This window comes from Hipposideros armiger, unplaced genomic scaffold (genome assembly GCF_001890085.2).
Source record: "Hipposideros armiger isolate ML-2016 unplaced genomic scaffold, ASM189008v1 scaffold_570, whole genome shotgun sequence".
Taxonomy (NCBI): domain Eukaryota; kingdom Metazoa; phylum Chordata; class Mammalia; order Chiroptera; family Hipposideridae; genus Hipposideros; species Hipposideros armiger.
The window spans coordinates 760,189-782,216 of NW_017731920.1; the positions used below are offsets into that span (position 1 = coordinate 760,189).

Below are 22,028 nucleotides of genomic sequence, written 5' to 3' on the forward strand. Positions count from 1 at the left end.
TATACAAATATTGGGTTGTTGGAAAAGTCATGATGTATTTTTTCTGGTTTTCGTTGCAAAAATGCATCATGACTTTTCCGACAACCCAATATACTTTCCAGAAAGATTAAAGAAATGCATAAAAAATAAAAATGAACAAATACTCAAAGTAAATATAGGTGCAAATTTTTATGATTTAGGGGATGAAAAAGGCCTATCAACAAATTACACCAAGAACATTAAGTCATGAAAGAAAAACCTCATGGATTTTGTTAGGTAAAAATACTTAAAACTTATCCATAGCAAAAATTAGCATTCCTCCCCCTCCTTTCCCCAACACCCCGATAGATTTCAGCTCCTCTATTACGATTCTTATTGCAGTCGGCTTGGTGTTAGTTATTTATGTATGTCTATTTCCCTTACTATAACATGAACTTTTACTCCTGGAAGTCCAGGACCATGTCTGATTTATCTTTATAGCTTTGCACATAGTAGGTGATCAATAAATATTTGTTAAATATTTTAAAACATTAGATTTATTAAAAGGTCTTAAATAAATCAATATCCCAAAGGAAAAATTAGTAAATACATCAATAATCAATTCACTTAAAAAATACAAATGACCAGAGAAATATATGAAAAAATATTCCAATTCGCTAGCCAACAAATATATAAAAACAAAAGCAAAGAAAGAATCTGTTTAACAATCATAGTAACAATCTATAAAGAATACTGAAAATCATGTGATAAAAGAGCCATTTTAATAAGCATAATTTGATCTAATCAATCTTTCTGTAGAGAAATCTGGCTATATTTATACCTCACTTTAAGTATCTGTATCCTTTAAACTAGCAATTTCATTTTTAGTAATTCATCTTAAGAAAATAATAGGTAAGTATTCAATATGCATTGTGTAAAAATGGCCAACACAGTGCTATTTAACAGGGGAAAAAAATAAAAACATATAAATGTCCCTCCATTGGCAATTAAATAAATAATGGTAAAACTATATAAAATATATTAAAAATTAAGACGTCATTAAAATTTGTATATTTACTGGCATCCAACTATGTCTACATCAGTAAGTGAAAGAAGCAGGCTACTAGAAGTCTAATTTAATAAAACTTTATTTTGTCTGGGAAAATGTATATATCAAAATGTTAACAAAGATTATCTTAAAACAAAGGATGATTTTTCTCTCTTTTTTTTTTTTTTTGCTTGCCCATTTTTCTAATTCTTACTATCTTCTAAACCTACTTTTCTCTGGAAATTAAAAAAAAAAAGACATCAATAACTACTGAAATAGAAAGATTATCCATAGATGGTGAATGGAAGAGCTGGCTCTTAAAACTTCATGTACTGCTGCATGGTTCCATTGTTTTAAGAGTACACATACACTCTTAAAAAACAAACAAACAAAAAAAACCTGTTATATTCCAAATTCTGAATTACACCAAAATTTCAACAGTGGTTATCTCCAGAGGTGTACTATGGAGGCTTTCCTATATTATTTAAATTTTTCTCACCATGACAAAATGTTATTTTTACATTAAATACACACATTTAAATTTTATATACTTTAGTTCTATATTCATTATGTCAATACAAATATTACAGAAGTTTATATAATAACAAAAAACAGGAAATGGCTTTAATTGTATATAGATTTCGAATTTAATATCTATTCAATTCAAAAGTGTTTCATGGCACAAAACACTGACAAAGTTAAAGGCACTTAATTTCTCATACAACTGAAAATAATACATATCTCCTTAATATGAATACTCACCCCATATCTTTCAGCTACAATGTCTTCAAAATTTCTATTTTGTTTCTCAGCTTGTTCCTTCATTCTTTGATAAGACTTCCTTAGCCAGCTTAATCCACCATCTTCTATTACTGAAACTAAATTCCAATACTAAATGTCAGTTACTTTTTATGTGGTATGATAATTAATATGTATTGCTTTTAAAATTACTTCTAAAGTATAAAATTAAATTTTTTTCCTTGAACACAAAAATTGTTAAGTGTATTTAAAATTTAACATATACAAGGTATGATCACAAAATATGGTGAATGCTGCTGCCAAGTGCCATCCAACAAAAAGGTAGGGATCTTCAATATGGGAAGCAGCACGTTGAACCTAGTAACAGTGTGTGACAAGTTTCAACTTGTTCGGTGCAGTCAGTCGGGTGTGAGCTATGGTTGAGAAGAGGTGTGTTTTAAAGTGTGCCGTAAATCATGGATCACGAACAACACATTAACATAAAATTTTATTTCGAACTACAAAAAAGTGCTAAAGAAACACACAAAATGTTAAAATTAGTTTATGGTGATGCTGCAGTGACCACAAAGATGGTTTACAAGTGGTTTGAGTGATTTTGTAATGGTTGTGAATTGATTGAAGACAAGGAGAGATCAGGATATCCCTCAACATCAAAAACCCAAGAGAATGTTGAAAGAGTTGATCAAACAGGCGATCGACTATTAGGGAAATTTCTGAGGATCTGAATATCTCTTATGGTTCCATTCAAAGCATTTTAACAACAGATTTGAACATGAGGTGAGTGAGTGCAAAATTTGTTCCACACATTCTGACTGTCAAACAAAAGCAACAGCGTTTGTCAGTTTTGTTGGCGTTGCACAATCGTGCTGTTTCAGATTCCAGCTTTTTAAGACATGTCATAATGGGAGATGAAGCCTAGGTCTATGATCATGATCCTGAGACCTAGGTTCAGAGTTCTCAGTGAAAATTACCCAGATCTCCTCCTGAGAAAAAAGTGAGTCAATTATGATCTAACATAAAGATGATGTTAATTGTGTCTTTTGACCTTGATGGAATTGTGTGAGCTGAGTTTGTACCCAGGAACACTACGGTGAACTCTGAATATTACAAAGGCTTATTTGAGCGTTTAAGAAACAATGTGTGGAGAAAACGGCCTGAAAAATGGGAAACGGTTTCATCCTCCATCATGACAACACGGGCTGTCATACATTGCTTCTAGTATGGCAATTTCTGTCAAATAAGAACATTATAGTGTGTCCCATCCACCAGATCCAGCACCGTGCAACTTCTGGTTTTTCCCCAAAGTCTACATGACTATGAAAGGTAAACGTTTTAAATCATTTTAGGACATCGAGACAGCCACGGCAGCACAACTAAAGGCACTCAAGAAAGTGGGACTTCCAGAATTGCCTCAGAAAGTGGCAAGAACAATGGGATAAGTGTGTTCAAAGTGAATTGGAATATTTTGAGAGGGATTGATGGTAACGTGTCTTTTATTGTAATAATTTTTTTTAATTTAAACATTCACTATTTTTTTATCACATCTTGTATTTGGGTATCTATATATGCAACATACAGAGTTATGCAACTGACAAAGGAAAAATAAATAAAACTATCCTCAAAAAAACTGCAATCTCAGAGAATGAGAATAAAAGGATATAAGTAATAACGAAAATAATATTGGATAAATATTATAAAATGATATAAAGAATTATAAAAAAAATAGAAAAGGGAAAAATTATTTCTAAATGGAAGGTAAACCTTCAAAAAACCAGGCTCAAAAACATGAGTTGGATTTCTATAAACAAAGACAAGAGTAGGCAGGACATTCCCAGAAATAAGGAATAAAGGTACACATACAGAGTGGGGGAAAGCTACCTCTGATACAGCACAAAAACGAATACGGAGATTACAGAAGACGATGCTTAAAGGTATATTAACGCATGATATTCTACTTTAGTCATGATTACCAACTATGAAAACCTGAATGCTTTCAACAGACTTCATTAAGCTGCTTATATTTCTTCTACACACATCACACTTTTGATACGCATAAAGAAAAGTCTAATCAGTTATTTCAGTCAAAACACTTTCTGATTTTTCCTTGTCCAGATACAGGACTACTTTAGAATCACCCCGGTTCCATAACCAATAAAAATGCACACACAGCCCCCAAAAGACATGTAAAGAATCATTTAAGACATGTAAAGAATCTAGGCTGCAGCAATCCCAGCCTAGAACACCCCAAATGCTCATCATCAGTCAAATGGATGTGCATATGTCATAAATTATGATTCATTCCTAAAATAGACTACAGAGCAATGAGAATGAGTGGCCACAACTATACAAACAACATGGATGAATCTAAAACTGTGGTCAAAAGCAGCAGGAAACAACAGAGGGCATGGTGTATGATTCCAGGAAAAACTGATTTTTTGGAGCTAGAAACCAGAATAGTGGTTACCCTTCTGGGAAGAGCGCTGGGCTAGAAGGACCACAAAGGGAGCGTCTGGGATGCTAACAATGCTTGTTTCTCCAACTGCGTGCTTAGTGAAAATTATCAGTTTGTATACTTATGAGTTGTGTACCTTTCTGTGAGTGTTAAACATCAATAAAAAGGTTACTTAAAGAATAAAACACATTTTTCAATCCTCAAATTCTAGTCCCTCATTCAAATCTAACAAGTTGAACTTTACTAAGCCATCTGTTCTAAGATAATAGGTTTTTCTTTACACGTCTAAAACTTTGTACTTCAAAACCTAGATCTCTAGCTCACTCAGCGATTCACTTTTCATTCAAGTTTATTTTCCTCTTGTTCTTTTTTTTCTTATTTATATAGTCTATGAGCTCAAAATTAACAGAGCAAGTACTCAAGGAAGTTAGTCTAAATCAGCAATTTACCCAGTGGTAAGAGAAACCCACTGTGAGCAATACCTATGTTAATGTCCCAGTGTTAACTAAATTGTTTATTCCAAAGATCTGTGAAATTGATAAAATGCTGATGGGCATAGTGAAAATTTCCTGAATAATCACCAATATGTAACAGTTCACAGAAAAAAATCTCAAAGAAAAGTAAGACAGCTTTTATTCCTCTGTATTGACATTTATTAAGAAAATCTAACAGGAATAAAAATTGTCAGTCAATTCAGTCATGAGTCAAATCCACATTTTAGAAATATTTATATAATAATGCCACCTTCAGTTGACTATGTGTTCTATTTCAATAGTCTTATCAATCTTATGATTAGAGATGCAATAATATTTTTAACAAGACAAATCACCAAATTTAATATTTAAAAAACAAACAAAAAATACCAATTTGAAGCACCTTTGATCATGAAATTCAATCGAACAAATATTTATTGAAATTTACTATGATAATGAAAATTTGTTTACACACAGTAGAGAGTAAAAACATGAATAAGATATAGTTCCTCTCTTCTATGCTGAGATAAAGACATATCAAATAGTTATAGGAAATTCATTGGTATACAGCATATAATATACACCTGTATCTGAAATTACTTTTTATAAATCAAAAATTAAGAGACTGAAAAAGTATACGCTTCCATCATTACTAAAAGTCATATGGCTATAGACAAAACACAACCAAACGAATCTGGGCTGCATTCCCCATTTTTTACAGAAGGCACGATAACATAAAAATAGCAATAAAGGGCCGACCGAGTGGCACGTTGGTTAAGAGCTGGCTTGGGATGCCAAAGGCCCCGGTTCGGATCCCACATATGAGGGCCAGTGACACTGCCTCTACAGCTAAGATGCTGAACAACAGCTCAACCTGGAGCTGGGCTGCCCTGAGTCGCCAGCGACAGTGTAGGCTGCAGCCCCTGCTGCAGTGGGTTGCCATGGGCTACTGTGTGTAGCCGGCAGCCAGTGTGAGCGGCCAGCAGCCACCGTGAGCGGCCGTCCAGAAGCCGGCGACTGATCTGCCTCGCCAGAGAAGAACGCAATGATGGTGCCAACTTGGGCCAGTGAAGCAACATCCTCCACAACTAGACTGAAGAACAAAACGACAGCAACTTGTCTGTTCCCCTTTCCCCAATTCCCCAGCACTGTTCCCATCCCCCCAATTCCCCAATAAAAATCTTAAAAAAAAAATAAATAATAATAATAATAATAATAATAATAATTTTTAAAAAAGTAAAAGTTAAAAAAAAATAGCAATAAACTATATATCAGGAGACCCCTAGATTTTTAGTCTTGCTGCTACTGCTAACTAGTTTAAAGCTCTTAAGCAAGTCATTGACTTCTTCTGACTTTTGTGTTTTTACCTATAATATAAGGCAATTGATTTAAACAACCCTTGAAATTTCTTCAACACAAAAGATTCTAAAAAAGAAAGCCAAAAAATAGATGGGAAAAATATATGGGAAGAACAGAAACATATCAGAAGAGTTTTGTAAGCAAGAATTTCTACTAACCACATGGTAACAAATATAGCTTTCTAATGAAGAATCCAGAGAAACTAACTCCAGACTAGAAATCAGAAAACCTGGATTCTAGTATGACTCACATGACTACAAGCAATTTCCTGGCCACTCAAAGCCTTATTTTCCTGAGCTACAAAATCAGGACAATAGCACCTACTTTGCTATTTTCACATGGCTGCTGCGAAAATAAGCCAATTATAAATGTGTCATGTAAACTTTAAAATTGTACAAATATTCTCATTACCAAAACATAACTAAAAATAATTTTGTATGGATGCTGAAAACAGTTTACTTTTTTACTTTTCCACTTAATTTTCTCTTAAAAAAGAAAAATCTAGCTTAACAAATTATTAAAAATATGGCACCTCAAACATTACAAAAAAAAACTGTTGATAAAATCTTCCCAAAACATTTAATCATTTAAACAAGTATTTGACATCACTGTCATTATTGAGTATTTACTATATTCCAGATACTATGCCAAAAGATTTTCTCATTTAATTCTCAAAATAACTATATAATAGATACTATCATTAGTCCCTATTACAGAGGAATAAACAGAACTTAGAGATCAAGAAAATTTCCTAAAATCACAAAGCTAGCAAGTGGAAATATAGAATTCTAATCCCAAGTAGCCTAACTCCCAAGTCTGAATCCTTAACTATAACACTATGTCACCTCTCTACCGCAATACTAAACTTGTAACACTTTTAGGTGCCTAAGCATTTCAGCCCTTCCATTGGTCTAACAGAAAGCCCACACTATCTGCACATGCAGTAAAATCAGCAGATCATTTTTTAAAACTTAATTTCAACTCGGGGATCTGAACCTCTTGATAGACATAAGCTTTCTGTCATTTTTCCTCTTTCTAAATAAATATAACTTGGGAAAGGGAAGTGGTAAAAGCATGATATAAAAGGGAAGGGGGAAAGACTCTCTAAAAGCTTTATGAAAGGTCATTTTTCTCAGTGTCTTTGATTCTACCGTTTCAGCCCACTGAAAGATACTACTTAAGGTAGAACTTTGGGTATTTTGCACTCAGTGAAATCAAGAACCTGGTGACTGCAAACACCCAAAGGCTGGGTTTGTTGAGTCTAAGTTCTCCCCATAGATGATGAATTTATACACTGTCCTCTGATAATATTGGTGGTAAACACTTGGATCATAAAATCAGCCCTTCATAGTCATGGTTCACTGAGCTAACTTACTGCTCCCCAAACTTCTTAAGTTTCTGAAAACAGCATTTCAAAGAGATCTTGTATGACTACAGTTACTGTAACCCAGCAGAGGTATTTCTACCCATGCTGAAAGGCAACAAAGAAAATGTTACAATTAGTAATAACGTTGGTAAACAACTAAAGAAAAATTATTTAAAAATAAAGAAAACCTATAAGGTGGCAGTATAGAAATCTCTACATAAAATACCAAAGAATTTTAACAAATGGTCAAAATAAAAATATATATGAAAAGCAAGAAAATATTCTGATAAATCACTAAGATGAAAAGATAAACATCATGATTTACAATACTACTATCTCTACCCTGGGTTACCAGTACTATAAATAAACTTCCAGTTGAGTCATCAACGCAACCTTTAATTGCCATATAACTATTTTTTTTAATTATGGTATCGAGTATAATTATGTGAGACTTAAATATTTTGTCTCCATCTGCTGGAAAATAATAGCACTATCTTAAGGTCAATACAAATTTTATGAATGCTGGAAAAGGTGGAATTTCCGAAGATATGAAATCACATCTGTAATGTTTATACATTATATTCATCAAATTTCAAACTTAATACTTTTTATATTTTGTTATACAATGTAACAAAACAAAGCATTATTATATCCTCACAGGATCATACTTTGCATTAATCCATTCAAAATAAAAACTGAAATATAAAATCCTTAGGTATAAAATATACATTTAATCAATTTACTCCCAAATATATCATCTTCTGATTACTAATAACTTAAATACTGCCTCAAAAGACTGCAAACATTTCATCAATGCTTATCATATGTAAATTGAACCTTTAGTAATATATAGATGCTCATAATGTGAACTCATATAAATTTCACATCAGATCATCAATAAACTTATAGTTGTTTTGAAAAGATGGAAGCAAACATAGATAATTATGGACTTGATCAAAATTACAACATCAAGCAGAAATATTAAAATAACCAGTAGTAAAATCTATATTTACTATATCTCAAAATCTCATTTAGATTATTAAGCATTTTTGGAATTCATAATGCCAATCTATCAACAAACTTATTTCATTGCCTTAGGAATACCAAGTTACAAGAAGTGCCTATGTGGCTTCAACCAAAATATAGAGAAATACCTTTAGTAACTGATGACACATTACAGTCTTCTGGTGGAAGACCTGTCCCACCATCCTTCCAGTATGGATTCAATTCTCTTTCCAGCAGTCTGGCCTAGAACAAAACATTTTCAGAAGTCATAATTTTAAAATAACCCTACCATAAAATGTATTAGTAAATAACGTATCTGAGACTCAGTTAACAGTCATAATCTTGGACAAATATTTAAAACACTCTTAAGACACACTTCTGCAGCTTGCTGGAAATAATGTGTAAATTAACATTTATCCAATCCTTCCATTGAATGCCTCCTATGAATCAGAACTGTGCTAGATACAGAGATATAACAATCAATATACCTAACTCAGCCCTTGCTAGCTTGTGAGATAGTGAGGAATACAGACAATAAACAAGTAACTGACAAGTGCTTTGAAGATAAAAGTCCAGGGCGCTAAAGCCACACATAATTCAAACTCTTCTCATACTGAAGGATCAAAGACTTCCTGGAGGAAGTAATATGTGCAGTCTTAGATCTAAGGACAGAAATTAGCCAAATTTTCTTTTGTGGGGAGAGAAAGCAGAGAGATGCTCTAGGCAGAAGGAACAACAGCATGTTCATAAAACCATAGAGGAAAGTGAAAACAGCACTTTCAGGGAACTTAAAATAATTCAGGCTGACTAAAATTTAGAAGCATGAGTGAGGAGTGGTTAAGAAATTAGGTTGTACAATAATCAGGGACTAGGCCACATAAACCATTTTAAACTGCTGCTGAGGTTTTAGGCTGGGGCAACAGAGAGTCATGAAAGAGGTCGGCTTTGTAATACACAAAGAGCAAACTGGTTTCAGGGTGGGGGAAAGACTGAAGAGCAAGATTAGAGGCAAGAATCCAGTCAGAAGATTGTGGCAGTAATCAGTAAAGAGATGATGGTAGCCTAGTCACAATTCAAGTGGCTCCTGTGTTCCAAGCACTATGCTGGGCACCGGAGCTACAATGAGTAAACGAGGCATGGGCCTGCCAATGAGGAAGCCTTGCCATCAAGGCTACTATGGTCTGGCGGGAGACAATTAGGCAATATCAATACAGGTAAGTGCTATGAAGGTAAAGGGTACTATAGACCACACACTAGTGGTTCCTAACTGACCTTTTAGGAGGTCAGAAAACGCTTCTTAGAACTAATAATGGCAATGATTAGAATTAACCATGGCAATTAGATGGAGAAGAATGAGAAATTAATTAAATGTTAGTTTCCAGTAATACGAATCAACCAAACCACTGGTAAGAAAAACGGTGGATCATTTTTTTTTAAAGGCTTTTAAAATGTACCCATGAGCAGACAAAAAAGCACAAAATCTTCAAAAAACAACATTAAGTTAAAGGTTAACTTACAGGGATAAGCAAAACTATAAATTTTGATTTCTTTTATACCAAAAAAGATTCTGTCACCTCTAGTACAAAATCTCACAGTATCTACAATCCAGGAATTTCTTCCAGTGGTCTTATCTAGACACTCAAAGAGATACACATCAGATACTCAACAGGATAAAAAAGGCTGGAATTACATACTGAGGAAAACAACTGACACAGGCTAGACAAATTATGAGATCCTATCTGATAATATATAAAAGAAAAAGGACTCTGTACATACAAGTTTTACAAAATGGTTTTATAAAAAATAAACATTGTTAGCATGAGAAAAGAAAAAAAAAGGACTGACTATATAAATACTGCAAAGCAGTAACAAAAAGAAAACTCAGAAGAACAATAAGGAAGCAACATAAACAAGCAGTTTGTACTATAAGAAATTTGAATGACCAAAAAACATGAAAAGCTCTCTCATAGTAATCAAACAGATGTATATATATATATATATATATATATATGCATATATATATATATATATATACACTATTTCTCACTTATTAATTAGCATGGCAAAAATTTTAAAGTTTGACAATACAAATACTTAGTATGGTAAAGAAACATATATCATTGGCAGTAAAAATTGTTATAATCTCTTCCCAAGTATTTGTAAAAGAAGATAGGTGCACACTTTATAACTTAGCAATTTCACTTCTAGATATGCACCATAAAAAATTTTGCACACATGTGCATGAGAAAAAAATATATAAGGACCTTCCTTTAGCACTGTTTGCAATAGTGAAAAACAGCAAATAATGTAAATATCCACAGATAGCCACAAGGAATAGATATTTACAATATGTCAGTTAGACAATGAAAGACTATACAGTAATTAAAAGGAATGAAATAGAAATAAAATATATCAACATGAATCACTCTCTAAAACACTCTCGGGTCTTCTAGTCAAGATGCCTTATTAGGGACCCATTCATCACAACCTCCCTGCTCAGGATAAACAGAAAAGATACACAAAATATAAAACATACTTGAGTTCAAAACAAGATAAACATCTCTGTGGCCCAGAACAGATATGCAAAGCAGTGAGCAGAACTGAAGCCAAAGGCCTACTGGGCTCTGTATGCAAGCAGAAAGTGATAGTCCTTAGTTTAATCTGTGTAAGATAAACACTAAAAGTTGCCCCTGCTGAAACAAGGGAACAGAGCCAGCCTCACCACATGAAGCCAAGGGCTGCTGGGATGGCAAGATCTACTTGTAAAAAGAAGGTTGGAAAGTTGGTAAGCATCTCTATAACGCTACAGACTGGGCCTAGAGGTACATGCTTATATACGTGCATCTATACCTTATAGCACAATGTGGGCATGAGAAGCCCAGAGGACACAGACTAGCCTTGAGCATTGGTTTTCAAACTTTTGTGTGACCTTGATCCAAGGTCAAGGGATTGTGTGTGTGTGTGTGTGTGTGTGTGTGTGTGTGTCTCCAAAACTAAAGTTATAGCAAACAAAATGTATCGTTACTACATGCAATACATTGATATTTTATATTTTTAAATGCTGATTGCAATAAATTATTTTCATAACCCGCATTTTGAAAAATACTAGCCTAGAAAACCAAAGAAATGATATCCTCAAAATCAAGGAGATATAAAATCAACATGCTTCACACCAAAGCTTCAGTTAAGGACCATCATTTTAGACTTCATCCCATTACTTTTACTTTACCCCTACACCCATTACAAGAATTAACATTTAGTTCTTTCTTGAACAGCCATTCATTTCACAAACCAACTATGTATTGTGTGTTAAGAATATGATGATGCGCAGAGAACAACACACTGAAACTGATGTGCAGATGTTTGAAAATTGGTTAGTCTCACTCACTAGTCTCAATAATTTACTTCTGCATACAACAATCTGAATTCTTACCAACGCAAAAATCAAAATTACTTCAAACTATGAACTTCAGAACTAAATCCAGGATTTGCAGGGCAAAAAGGTAAATTCATGGGGAAAAGAATAATAAATGTGCAATTTCAAATATACAAAAAATAAAAAAGCACCTACTATTGGCAGAGTTCTACAATAGCTGTGAGGGAGATATAAACAAAACAGTTTTCTCAAAAAGTTTATAATCCCATAAGGGTAATAGAATAAGACTATTAAATTACAGTACTTTACAGAAAACTACAAGTACTACATAATAAAGGAGTAAATAAAGTGCTATGGAAACATAAAGGAAGACAAGACATATCAAAGGAAACAGGAAGAATTTTATATATATTATATTAAGTCAGGTCTTAAAGGATAAACAGGATGCAGACACGAAGAGAGAGGGAATTCACTTAGAAAGAACCAGATGAACAAAACTTGAGAGACAGGAATTTGCAGAGAAATATGAAGAAAAGTAATTAAACTTGCTTGGTTGAAGTACAAATTACCTCAGAGAGAGTCCAGTCTAATGTGTTTGAACTCTATTTGCAGGCAGCTTTTGGGGCCTTTAAAGGAGAACAACAGGGCCGGCCAAGTGGCACGTTGGTTAAGAGCTGGCTTGGGACGCCAGAGGACCCCAGTTCGGACCCCACATATGAGGGCCAGTGACACTGCTCTCTACAGCTAAGATGCTGAACAACAGCTCGACCTGGAGCTGGGCTGCCGTGAGTCGCCAGCAACAGCATAGGCTGCAGCCCCTGTGGCAGTGGGTTGCCATGGGCTACCGTGTGTAGCCGGCAGCCAGCGTCAGCAGCCAGCAGCCAGTGTGAGCGGCCAGCAGCCGCGGTGAGTGGCTGTCCAGAAGCCGGCGACTGATCTGCCTCACCCAGGAAGAGCGCAATGATGGTGCCAACTTGGGCCAGTGAAGCAACGTGCTCCACAACTAGACTAAAGAACAAAAGGACAGCAACTTGTCTGTTCCCTTCCCCCAACTCCCCAGTAAAAATCTTTAAAAAAAAAAGAACAATAATGTACCACCTTTCTTTTCAATCCAGGCCCTGAATAAGTTAAAAAATACAATAAAAAGCATAGGAAGTAAAAGACAAAAAATAACCTTTATTGTTAAGGCTAAATTGGATGAGAATTTTTCTTTCAGTGAAAGCCAAATGGGCCTGTTATCTGAACCCCACAATGAAGCAGACTTTCCTGGGTGTAGATAGCATTGAATCAGCCCCCACTTTGCCTCATTCCCCACATGGTTTCTGCAGGCAGCCTGTTCCATAGCAGTAAAAAGAGAGCCAAGCAAAGTATGCCCGGTTTATTTTTTCCAAATTTTCCAATAGAAAATGTAGTCCATATCCTCAAAGGCAGAAATGAGAAAGGAGGGGGGCATAAAATACCACTAATGGAGCTTCTTTCACCAGAAAGGAAACATTAGAAATGGCAAAAACAGATTCTCCTTAACTTGAATTATTGGAAACTTCTAAGCAGAATACCATGATCAAAACTACTCTGAAAAAATTAACTGGACATCAGCTATAGGATGCTGAAAGACAAAGAGGTAATTGTAATTGCCTAGGCAAGAGTAATCAGGGCCTGAACCATAATAACATTTAACCTTAAATGGTTCTTAGGTCCCGGGATTTTCCTCAGTTCATTACACATATTAACTCAGCTCCAGTATAGATGAGATAAATGAGGATCAAAAAGGTGAAGACATACAACTAGGTGGCATTCAAACTAGAGCAGTAGCAGCAGGAATGAAAAAGATGATACAGATGCAAAAGACAAAAACTACATAAGCAAGTAAGTAGATCAATAGATGCTTAATTAAATCAGAGAAATCACACACACACACACACACACACACACACACACACACACAGGGTCTGACAATTACGCGAACTTGTTACAACAATGTTGTTAACCATTTTTTATATCAGAGGGATGATTCATTATGAATTTGTACCAACTGGACAAACACTTAACCTAGTTTACTATTTGGAAGTGCTGAAAAGGCTGCGTAAAAAAATTAGATGACCTGAACTTTTCACCTACAATTCATGGCTCTTGCATCATGACAATGCACCAGCTCACATGGCACTGTCTGTGAGGGAGTTTTTAGCCAGTAAACAAATAACTGTATTAGAACACCCTCCCTACTCACCTGATCTGGCCCCAATGACTTCTTTCTTTACCCAAAGACAAAGGAAATATTGAAAGGAAGACATTACGACATTCAGGACATCAAGGGTAATATGAGGACAGCTCCAATGGCCATTCCAGAAAAAGAGTTCCACAATTGCTTTGAAGGGTGGACTAGGCACTGGCCTCAGTGCATAGCTTCCCATAGGGAGTACTTCAAAGGTGACTGTAGTGATATTCAGCAACAAGGTATACAGCACTTTTTCTAGGATGAGCTGGCGACCTTAATTGTCAGACCCCGCAAATGCGCGTGTGCCTGTGTGTCTGTGTGTGTGTAAAAAAAGATATGTTACTTAGAAAGACTGAAATTCAAAGCTGGAAAGTTGGCACAACAAAGTATTAGATTCTTAGGAAAGTGAAAGCAGTTTCATTAAAAGTATGTCTAACAAAAACTAATTACTGTTTCAATCTATTAAATATATTCAAGAGTTAACTATTCTATTGTTTGATATGGAGAACAGGTCTGGATATCAGCAAAACATAAGACCACAAGCCAGGGTTGCCCTAACATACCAGATCGACAACACCCACAAACAGCACAGCATGATTTCAAAAGCAAACATGTAATGGCAATGCGTAAAATCATCTTCCAAACTTCATACAGCTCCCCTTTCTTGCTCCACTATCCACTGATTATCCCCCTACTGTACTTTCCCCTTCTCTTTCAGTAGGAATCCCAGCTCCTTCAGGACTAACTCAGAGAGAAAGACATTTTACAGAACTTACTCAAGATAAAACCCATAGCTTCCAACGTTCCACATGGATAGCTACTTAATTATAAACCAATACAATTAACCATACTTACATTTTCAGAATTAAAACTAAACTGGAGAAAAAAATAGAAAACAACATTGATCACACAACTCTTATAATCACTCTCATATTTTTCATTTAGTAGCCCCTCTATGCTGCATTCAAGGTGAATTCTTAAAGACTATCTTCTTATTCACAAATTCTCTCTTTGGCTGTATTCAATCTGTTTAACTATCTACTGACTTTCTAATTTCAACTGTAACATTTTTCTATATTAGTTGAGAAAGAACTTCTATAAGTTCTTTCTCAAATCTGCCTTCTGAATAATCTCTTCCTTATTCATATTTTCTATGTCTACTGTTATTGTACAAAGAAAGCTATTAATCCTGCTGTTTATTGCTTCAGATGATTCTCATTCAAGGACCATCTTTGTATTTTCATGTATTTTATGATTTTAGATTATGAGCTGACATTCCATAGAACTTGTTTCTGGGGAACTTACAATGCGTAAATTAACAGTGTGATCCTCTAGAAAGGAATGGTGGTTACTTCTACCAAGCACTTCAAAGCACTACCAACTCAAAATACTTTAAAATAAATTGTCACCTAACGATTTTGAGACCATACAGGTAGCATAGTTCAAGTCCTAAACTTTATGAATCCACACAATAAACTCATTCACTCAACTACATATGCCCTATATTAATAAATCTAATATACCTTTAAATTGACTTCCTACAGGAAACTTATTTTAAAAGAACTTATATTTTGGGGCTGGCCAAATGGCTCAGTTGGTTAAGAGCACGAGCTCTGAGCAACAGAGTCACCGGTTCAATTCCCACATGGGCCAGTGAGCTGTGCCTGAGCTGAGCTGCCACTGATCTGCCAACAGGTAGCAAGATGGCTCAGCTGGTGAGAGCACATGCTCCTAACAACAAAGTTGCCTGTTTATCTCCCACATGGGATGGTGGGCTATGCCCACCTGCAACTAAGATTGAACACAGCACCTTGAGCTCAGCTGCCCAGAACTATGGACAGGTGGCCAGATGGCTCAGTGGTTAGAGAATGCGCTCTTAGCAACAAGGTTTCCGGATGGACTCCTGTATGGGATGGTGGGCTATGCCCACCTGCAACTAAGATTGAACATGGCACCTTGAGCTGAGCGATCCGAGCTGCTGACGGGCAGCCAGATGGTGACTGGGCTTGGAGCTGAGCTGGCTGCGCCCTCCACAACTAAGATTGAAGGACAACAACTTGGCTGTTCCCCTTCCCCAATAAAATCTCTAAAAAAAATAAAAAGAACTTATATTTCATAGTTGTTCCCACTAATTTTATTAAATACCACAAAAAATATTGTTACAAGTAAAACTGCACTTATATAAATGTCTTATCAGTTTATTAAAGGCAAATTAGAAAGTTAAAAGTATTTGAAATACTATCTTACCTGTTCCAGTGCTTGAGTTTTCTCTTGCTCTATTTTCCTCATAGTTTCCTTTTCAGCTTTGAGTGATGATGATGACACAGTTTTAACAGACATAAAATCAACAGTCATCCACTCATCCCTCTGTTGAAAAAAGAAGTCATTTCGATCTAAACTGATTAGAACACTAAACACTAGTAGCAAGATTTGGTACTTTGAAGGCACTGAAAACTGGATTAAATCCTACATGACTATCTAACTTGAAGCAAGTTTCTTAGTCTCTCCCCTGTAAAATGGGATAAAATCCCTACCTTTCAGGACTGTTTTAAGGAGTAAACAAGAACACAGATTTAAGGCACCCAGCCCAGTGCCTGATACACAAGAGACATTCAAAAACATTAGTTCCTTTTCACCTTTCCTTTCTTCCCTATAGCTAACAGTGTATAAATAGCATTCTTCCTCAGGCATATGAACTACAACCCAAAATCTATAACCCAAAATCTATGAACTATCCAACTATAAGTATTGCTAAGAAAATTATGACATGAGGATAAAGGAAAGAAAAGCTGCTTGAACTTTACTCACTGTAGAAAGGTCAGATGGAGGTAACAGTACAAGGTTTCAAGTACATAATGGGAGAGTGCCACTTTTCTATCAAAAACCAGAGGTAGGAAGCCCTCTGAGAGACTAGCAATAACAAGCACTTACTTCCTCACAGAAGGAGAAAATGGGGAGTCTAATGGCTCAGCAAATAGCATTACTGCCAAAATTATTCATAGAAGTATATTGTTTTCAAAGTCTAATTTTTCTACTTAAGAAATTATAATCATCTTTCATTTCAACATTTAACTATGCTTATAAGTTCACACTGCTTCCTTAAAATCAGGTGGCTTAAGGGCCGGCCAAGTGGCTCAGTTGGTTAAGAGCTCGCTCAAGAGTTTGAGCTCTGAGCAACAGCAGTTCAAGTCCCGGCCCGAGCTGAGCTGCTGCTGAGCTGCCAACAGGTAGCAGGATGGCTCAGCTAAAAAAAAAAGAAAAAAAAAGAAAAACAAAATTCAGGTGGCTTACCTGAGTAACTTGGTTGTCTTCTTTTTCTGACTTTTCATCTTTCAGTTTCCACGCCTTTTCCTTGTCAGGAGTCTGGGATGGAACAGCCTCAATCCACTCATCTTCAGAACTCTAAGAATATTTAGCATGTAAGTGAAATTCTCAATCTGCATACTTTCACATAAAAATTCTGTGCTGTTGTTAAATAGTAGAAATTCAGCTTCCTAGAGAAAAATCTTACACTATACGTCCTCTTTAAAACTTACACTGAAAACCAAAGAACATGTAAACTCTCTAGGAATAAGCTCGCAAAGCACCAATCAAATTATGTTCTTAGTAGTTTATTATCAAGCCAAGGGAAAACAAAAAATAAAGATTAGAACTGCTGGATAGAAAACTCACAAAGATTACAACAGAGCTGCATCAAGTAGTACTGACACTTTGCTTAACTAGAACAAAGGAAACTATACCCAACTAAATGAGTTTACCTTGAAGTTTCAAATTTTGAGATTTCCCTAGATCTAAAAATGCAAAAATCTCAGTTAACAGCTAGACAGGAAAAGCACTTTGCTTACTTTGTTTAAATACCAGATGATTAAAATCAACTAAAAAGTATTTAGTCAACATCCTCTATGTGCTCACCATTATGCCAGGTTTTGGGTTTTGTTTTCAACAAATATGTCAATCAACTCTTCTATGTTAAGCTGTCATAATAAGTACTTTCACATATGCTATCATGTTGACTCCTTAGAACCCTACATGAAATATTATTTTGGTTTTACAGATAAGAAAAGTTCCCACAAATTAAGTAACTTGCCTAGGACACATGGTATCCAAATAGGAGAACCAGAATAGAAATCTACATCTGTCTGGCTCTAAAATCTATTCTTTAGAACTATACAACTTAAATGTAGGAAAGCTCTGAAATCACCCACTGCAAACCCCTTGTTAATGCAGAGCAGAGAAATTCTGAAGCCAAGGAAGGAAAAAGTGGGTTTCCTGAATGAACTCAGTATTCTTTCATTCCACAAAGTTCCTGAAAATCACCTAACTAAAGAACACAAATATGTCTAGTAAAAGGTATAATTCACATGGTGTAAAGATATTTGTGCTCTGGCATTTCAACTGCCAACTGTTTCCCAATACAGAGCAAATTTTATTCATTTATTCATTTATTTACTTAGGTCTTGATTTAGATTTAGAGAAACCTTAGAACTACTTATTTATATACATAGTTACAATATTTTAGGGTAATCACCATAAATATATTTCTGATCTACTCATATTTAATTGTCAAATAAAAAAAAAGAAATTAGCATTTTCTTTGAGGGAGTGCCAATTTGCTAAGATCAAACTAAGAAAAACTTAAAGTTGGTTCCACAGGATTCAATCAAAGACCTTCTTCTAAAATTACAGATTTTCTCCATCCAACCAGATGTTAACCAATTACTTGAAATTCACTAACCAGAGCCATCAGTTGCTTCATCACTACAATTGCAACCAATCTACATCCCTGGATGAATCCATCACCATAATCTATAACTTCTTTCCTACCAAAAGAACCTCCTTTGCCCAGCCCTTAAATATCAGTGTTTGCCCACCATTCTTTGCCCACTACATTTTTTAATCTCGAAACATTCTCCCTGGGCCATTAAATCTACTCTCATGACGTGAACTACCACAGCTGTTGTGCTAATATCTTTCTAATTTATCTACCAAAATATAATTTAAACTGCCTACAATATTTGATAGCACGCTGAACTCAATAAGAACAAAAAATAAACCCATCATCATCTTCCACAAAATGTGTTCCTCCTTCTGAGGAACTGAGTTACCTGGCATCACCAACCACCCACTTACCCAAGTCAGAAATCTCAGGATCATCTTACACTTCCCATACAAACTTACTGTTTTCATTTCCAAAATATTTCTCAACTATACCACATAGTGACCACTACATGATTACTAAGGGAGGTAACCTCCATCCCCCACCACAGCTGATTGTTTCAGAGGTAGGCACGTGACCCAATTCTTATTAATCTTAGTCATTCTCCAAGAATTTGAATCAAGACTAAATGTGTTGTTCTATAACTAGAGAACTGGAAAGGCATTGGCAGAGGCCATTTCTGTCATAAGAAATATAAATGAGCAAAAATTGATTTGTATCAAAAAAAAATAGAACTCAGAGGGGAAAAAAGAATGGAAGATGGCAAAAAGACTCATAAAAGCATTCACAACTCTAACCCCAGCTATTTCTAAAGCCCACAGGCATTGCTAGATAGCCTATGAGACTTTTGTGCTCTAATAATAAGTTGTCCCCCCACCCCCACCCCCTGCCCTGTTTTGTATAAGCCAATTCAAGTTTGGTTTCCATCTAAATTGAAGCACAGAAAAGGTTAGAAATAAACTGTGAACAGAGGCTCCGTGATTTATGGGACAGTATCAAGGAGCCTAGAAAAATAAGAGAAGACAAAAAACATTTCACAAAATAATAGCCAGAAAGTTTTAAATTTGATGGAAACTACGAACTCATAAATTAAAAAGCACAATAAACACAAGGCAGGATAAACACAAAGAAAACAATATGAAGACACATCATAATTATAATAATTCACTAAAAAAAAGATAGTAAAGAATAAACTTTAAAAGCATTCAGAGCAAAAGAAAAGAATTATATACAGAGAAAAAAGGATAAAAATGACTGCAGAATTCTCATTAAGAACAATGTAGGCCAGAAGATAATGAAGTGACATTTTAAAGTGCAGGAAAAGAACTATACATAAAATTTTGTATCTACCAAAAATACTGCTTAAAAATCAAGACAAAATAAAAGGAATTTTCAAACAAGATCTGAGAGACTTCACTGTCAGCAGGCCTATGCTACATAAAATAATAAAGAATTTCTACAGGCATAAGAAAAATATTAGACAGAAATTCAGAACTATACAAAATAAAGAATGCCACAAATGATAAATTTATGGGTAAATGTAAAAGATTTTTCACATGCTTAACTTGTAGTTCAAAAGACAACCACTTGAAGTAAAAACAATTTATTGTGGAGTTTTTTTAACATATGTATAAGTAAAATGTATGACAATAGTAATAAATATAATAGGGGAAGTGGAAACATACTGTTATGAAGTGCATATTATAAATGTAAAATATATTATTTGAAGGCAGAGCATAAGTTAAAAGATGCATAAAATCTAAAGCAATCATTTAAAAAAAATGAAGTATACCTAGTAAGCCTATAAAGAATGCTTAAAAAAAACCTCAATTAACCCAAAAGATATATTAAAACTAGAAGAATAAAAATATACAGAGGGTAAGGGCCGGCCGAGTGGCTCAGTTGGTTAAGAGCTCGCTCAAGAGTTTGAGCTCTAGGGCCGGCCAAGTGGCTCAGTTGGTTAAGAGCTCGCTCAAGAGTTTGAGCTCTGAGCAACAGCGGTTCGAGTCAGCCCAAGCTGAGCAGCCGTGAGCTGCCAACAGGTGGCGGGATGGCTCAGCTAAAAAAAAAAAAAAAAAAAATATACAGAGGGTGCCAAATAAATGTATGCACATTTTAAGAAAGTAAAAAACTGTATTAAAATTGTAATACTCAATTATGTACTCATAACAAAAGATGACTACAAGTCATGTGTATACATTTTTAGGCACCCCCTGTATATACCATAAATACACACATAATAAAACTGAAGAGGCTTTATTAATATGAGATCAAGTAGACCTTTAACAAGAATATTACCAGAGAAAAAGAGGACCATTTCATAATAATAAAATGGTCAATTCATCAAAGACCTATAATCCTCAATGTGTATGCACCTAATTAAGGCTCAAAATACATAAGGCAAAAACTGAAATAAACTCAAAGAGCAAACAGACAAATTCAACAAAGGAGTTTAGGTAATTAAACAGAGAAAGGTTAGCCTTTGCAAAAAAATGATGCTGGAAGAACTGGAAATCCATATGAAATAAAAACCTAAATGCTAACATTTACTAGACACCATACACAAAAATTAACTCAAAATGAATCCCTAATAACAAAAAAGCCAAAGCTATAAAACTTCTAAAAAAAAAAAAATAGGAGAAAATCTTCACCATCTTGAGATGTACAGATTAGGATTCCAAAAGCAGTAACTAAGAAAAATGGAGAAAAAGAAATAATTGATAAATTGGACTTCACAACAGAAAACACGGAATGGCCAATAAAGATGTCAAATGATGCTCTACATCACTGGTCTTCAGGGACAACTTCACTTTAAATATTAGCATACACAGTAGAATGGCCAAAAGTACAAACACTGACAATACCAAGTGTTATCAAGAAAGTGGCCGGCCAAGTGGCGCGATGGTTAAGAACTGGCTTGGGACACCAGAGGGCCCCGGTTCAGATCCCACATGTGAGGGCCAGTGACATTGCCCTCTACAAAACAAAAAAACAAACAAACAAACAAAAATACCTTCCAGTTATACACTTTATGCTCTATAATTTCTACCTCTTGAGCCTCCACAGCACAGCATAGAGAAATGCTTCAGTGTCAGGCAAAATAGAGTGAAGTCACACTGCCATAGTCAAAGGGATAACATAATTACCCATTTCTCCATCCCCCCCCCATTGGATTCAAATAATCACTACTAGTGAATATATTTTGGGCCGGCCGAGTGGCGCATTGGTTAAGAGCTGGCTTGGGACGCCAGAGGGCCCTGGTTCAGATCCCACATATGAGGGCCAGTGACACTGCCCTCT

At 35.2% G+C, this 22,028-nt stretch overlaps 1 protein-coding gene across 1 annotated transcript in view; it reads right to left on the minus strand.

Annotated features, from left to right (window-relative positions):
* CWF19L2 (CWF19 like cell cycle control factor 2) overlaps window positions 1–22,028 on the minus strand; it is a 104,754-nt gene that overhangs the window by 77,176 nt on the left and 5,550 nt on the right. Inside the window, exons 4-7 of the mRNA XM_019623953.1 lie at window positions 17,303–17,413; window positions 16,259–16,378; window positions 8,570–8,663; window positions 1,769–1,884 (exon numbers count right to left, since the gene is read on the minus strand). Coding sequence (XP_019479498.1) covers window positions 1,769–1,884; window positions 8,570–8,663; window positions 16,259–16,378; window positions 17,303–17,413 — 441 coding nt within the window. The remainder of the gene's footprint in view (window positions 1–1,768; window positions 1,885–8,569; window positions 8,664–16,258; window positions 16,379–17,302; window positions 17,414–22,028) is intronic.